The sequence below is a fragment of the Apaloderma vittatum genome, unplaced genomic scaffold (assembly GCF_000703405.1).
Source record: "Apaloderma vittatum isolate BGI_N311 unplaced genomic scaffold, ASM70340v1 Scaffold45518, whole genome shotgun sequence".
In the NCBI taxonomy this organism is placed as follows: Eukaryota; Metazoa; Chordata; class Aves; order Trogoniformes; family Trogonidae; genus Apaloderma; species Apaloderma vittatum.
The window spans coordinates 1-4,692 of record NW_009729948.1 but is presented as its reverse complement, the minus strand read 5'-3'; the positions used below and the strand labels follow the sequence as shown (position 1 = coordinate 4,692).

General features: G+C 39.9%; 1 protein-coding gene across 1 annotated transcript; it reads right to left on the bottom strand.

The window, feature by feature from the left end:
* Window positions 1-352: 352 nt before the first annotated feature.
* On the bottom strand, window positions 353-4,465 carry LOC104269680 (ATP-dependent RNA helicase DDX24-like; the record flags this gene model as incomplete). Its single annotated transcript, XM_009874598.1, has 2 exons — window positions 3,772-4,465; window positions 353-730 (listed from the first exon to the last, which is right to left on the bottom strand). Coding segments are annotated over exons 1-2 (1,072 nt in total), but the record flags the coding sequence as incomplete, so codon positions are not given.
* Window positions 4,466-4,692: the final 227 nt, after the last annotated feature.

Here is a 4,692-nt window from a genome sequence, read left to right as displayed (position 1 = left end):
ATATAAAATGGATTTTTTTTATATATAAGATACATTATTCAAAACTAGAACAAGGTTACTCGTGGCTGGGTATCTAGCACTGATACTTTGTCGCTATAGCAAAAGTCAATAGCCATTTGAAAGAAGAAACAATTCAAAGCAAAATATCCCTCATTAACGGTTTACTTCCACATGAATCCCACTGCAGAATCTTAATGCATTTCTCAAATACCAGTGACAATGAACCCTAACCCGTCAAAAGCCACCTCAACTCTATGATGTGGAGGAAACTATGGCACGCATGCCGTTTCAACACCAATGACAAGATCCAAATGTAGCATAATCTGGGACATGGCCCATGGGGTCTACATACCTGTAAACTTTGCAACTGCATCAATGTGGTGTTTTACTTGTACAGCTAATTCTCTTGTGGGAGTAAGGACCAGTCCTAAAAGAGGTCTCTTCTTGTTGAAACCAACGGTACATGCCTTATCGCTAGAATTAAATTCAAAATTCTCAAACACCTTCGCAGAACCTGTTGTGAAAGATGTATCATCTTCATCTCCACTGTCTTCAACGTGCTGATGGTTTAGTTTTTCTGCTTCATCCTCATTTTCCCATCTTGTTTCATCATGATGCTGATGGGACTCTTCAGAAACACTGTCATTTCTGGCTGTTGAGCTATTTAATTTTTGCCACTGCAGCACAGAGTGAATCATTGGAATTGCAAACGCAAGCGTTTTGCCGCTTCCTAAAAAAACGAAGAATAATAATACAGACTGACACGCCATTTATTTGAAAAGATGAGAAAAACAACAGACAATCACATACTGTTCTTAAAACATACAGTTGTAACACACTCAAACTCTTGATGTTTAGAAGATGAGAAACTTGCAGCAACAGCATCTTCTCTCCTGTTCCCTTTATACATCTCTTTGAGGTCATCAGTAGCATACTTCCTGGGGAACAGGTATTTTTTCAATCTCTAGCATGTCGGGCAGATTCACTTGTTCTGAAACTTTTTTTTAAAAGCTGCAGTTGCAGCCAAGATATTTTTAAAGAGCTGTATGCCCTTAAGGAGAATACCATGCCCTAATTGACAGTTCTGATTATCTTCTCCAAATAAGGGAATAGGAAATGAGGCCAAGGACAAACTGGAATGCACGTGAAGGATTTGCTACCATCTTTAATTTACAGCACCACGTTTACAGCTTTCTAAGAAACTGTATTTTGAAGTACTTTACTGTCCAAATTCCTTATCCATCACCAGCTCACATTTTTGTAATCAAAAATCTGATTTAAAACATGTAATCCACTTTGGAGAGGAGGGGGCTGTTAAACACAAAAATGCTCCCCTGACTTTAATTTCAGGGGTTCACCACGTCAAAGTCTAAGTCACATCCCTGTCTGGTAGCACACCCACCCCAGTTAAGGTTCTCATAAATATCAGTTCATTGATCAAAAAAGCAGCCTCAGGAGCACAAGACAGTATTACACCATTCCTATAATAGGTGACTGCTGGGAAGCCATCCCCTGGCAATCTCATCTCAATTCCTCAAGCACCATTTGCCTGTAATGGTTTGCCAAATTCAGCAACGCAGAAGTTTACGTATTCAGTGCAGCACCTTAATAATATTAGTCAATAAACAGCCAAGCCCAGTATCATTATCCCAATCAACACTGCTGCAAAGTCTCCTCGTATCCACTTCCCCACCTTTATGTGTGCCTGGGATAGCTCTTACAACTTCTGCCCATGAAGCAGAAAACGTTTATAATCTGGATTTGCAAACGACTTATACAATAAAACTCTGTATTACCAGAATATCTGTTTTTAAGGTAAAGAACACTGCTGATCTAGAATTACATGTAATTCAACTTGGCTGATGCAAATGTCAATACCACACCCAGATAGATTATGGCTGTGATAATCAGGACTATTCTACAAGCACCAGATTCACCCACAAATTAAACAGATAATCACTTCACAGGGCATATTAACCTCACAACACACAAACGAAATACGATAGCCAGGCCTGCAAAACCAGGAGAAAAGTCTATCTTGGTACCATCAAATACTATACCTCAAGCTATTTCATGCTTTTTTAAATGGTTTTAGATTGTAAGATTTTAAACAGATAAAATTTGGTTCTTTAACCAAAACCTTTCCTACTTTTACATGGTAATAAATAGAACTGGTTAGATCCATTGCAAGGAAAAAAAAAAAAAAAAAGCATTGACATTTCCTGCATTTGATTTTCACTGCTACATCAAAACCTTACCCTTCTTCCCTGTGTTACTACCAAAAAGGGAAGACCAATAGCTCTGTTACCTTCTGCCCTCTGGCCCAATGCTAAGGGAAAAGCAGAACTGAGAGCTTATCTCTCCCAGCTGCAGCACCTCCTAACAGATATCATTACATCTTCAGTTTCTACAAAAACACTGGTGACCCACTGGGCTCTCTAGAGAGAAAACTGTCTTTCTCTTGTGAAAGAAAATAAATGAGCAAAACACAGTCCTATTACCTCAGGGTTATAAAAAATTAGCAACAACCTAAGTTGCCACAAACTGTGCTTTCCATTCTGCAGCTAGAGATGTATTTTACTTTCCAGCACTGCCAAAAGGGCACTTTTTTTGCAGCACAAAAACACAATTCGAATTTTCAGTTCCATTTCCAAAAACACTCCCTGTGGGGCTTTCTAATCTTATTAAAGTTAATAGCACCAGCCTAGCTTCTAATTAAAATAAAAATGCAAATGACTGCAGATCTTATTAGTTACTATACTTTCATGCTCAAGAGCAGTAAATGATTTTACAAGACAAGCAGTGAGATAAGGCAACTGGAACAGATGAAAAGAATGCAAAGGAAGTCTTTAAACCAAGGCAGCTTCCAACTGTGCTTCCTACTTTCAGTTTTTGGGGTAAAAATGTTGCACTGCTGAAGAACACGAAACATCAAAAGTATGAGCAGCAAAAACGTTAGGGGCAAAGTAATGCTCTGAGACTTCACAGCATTAAGTACATAAGGAGTTGTAACAAACTTCACAAAGACTATCAATGCTCAAAGACTGAGGCATGAGCAGATCAAAAGCTTGACTAGAGACAGTACCTCTGGGGCTACCCATGTAATACTCACTTGAAGCAGAAGCAGTGTGAAGGGCTAGTGGCAATACACACGCCAAGACCAGAGCCAGAGCACAGGGTGGGCCTGTTTTGCTACGACAAAGGCCTAGGCCATATCCACACCCAGCACTGTGCCTACAATTTGTTTACTGCTCCAAGTGAGTGCTGAATCATCTTCAGAGGAATCTAGTTCCCTGCTTTGCCTTGGCACACGGACATCCACCGAAGTTAAGCTGTCGGAAAAATGACAGTTTGTTTCATCAAAACAGGGAGGTTGGACTAGATGATCTCTAAGGTCACTTCCAGCCTAGGCCATTCTATGATTCTATGACTAATTCTGCCCTTTGCAGTGCTTACAGTTCCCCCCAAAAAGGAATAAAAATGAGAAACAACAGAAAAAGAGACTTCTGTCAAAAGCATAAAATCTCACTGAGACCTCAAAGCTTTGCACACTGTACCTTGTAAAGATGGAACATCCTGTGTTTAAGTTACAAAGCCTTAATAATTCAAAATGAATCATTATTACTATATTTGATGTGCAGAAACTACAAGTTCTTCTCCTACATATGAATGCTTCTTCTGCTACAGATATAAACTCATAACCTTGAGCTGTACCTAAAGAGAGGAGATGGGAAGCTCCCAGCATATACAGCCAGTTTAACAGATTTTTACCTGTTTCTGCAGCACCGAGAACATCCATATTATCCCGGATGGCAGAAGGCAAGGCTAAGGCTTGAATAGGAGTTGGAGCACTAAACCCCAGGTAGCTCAAGGCCCGCAACACTGGTTCAGGTACAAACAGATCTTTCCATGCCGACACGTCAGCTTTGTGATTCGCTGAGGCAGACAAAACTTCTGTCGTCCAGTTTTTAACTTTTTTAGAAGTAGGTACTGATGGAAGAGCTTCCTGAGCTTGAGAAGCCTTATTCTTCGCTATCTTCTTTTTCTTTGGAGCATCTTTTTTGCTTGAAGTGGTCTCAGCCACGTGTCCACGGTCCTTGCAATTTGCCTCTTTATCAACTGACACATCTATTTCTGCTGCACAAGGTTCATTGCTGGTATCCGTTTTGCTTCTTAAACCTTTAGTTTTCTTTTTCTTCTTGGGAGAGACAACAGGTGCTTGCTCCTCACTGTCTTCATCTGAGACACTATCAGCCTTTCTCTTCTTCTCTTTTACCTCCCCTAGTTTGGAAGAACTTACTAGTTTGTAATCTGTAAGCTCCTCCAAGCACACTATGTCACCAAAATCCTCATCAGCAAATAGACTTGGGTCGATCTCTACAGTTTTCCATTTTCCTGTTACTTTGATGCCTTTTTTTTTCAATTTAAAGGAAGATCTAAATCTTCCTCCTTTGTTGGTCTTCATTTTTACCTAAAAAGAAACCAGAGAGCAAAAAAAAGCAGGGCATGAGATCAAAAGAACGAGGATTACATTGATGATATCCAAGCATGCGGGACTGCAAAGAGTAATCTTTAAAAAAATATTATTAATGTGAATGGCCTTAAATATAACCACAGTAGGCCAACCCGACAGCCTCACTCCTAGAACAGCTCCGGGGATAAAAGAAGAATAACCGAACAAATCCCTGCAGG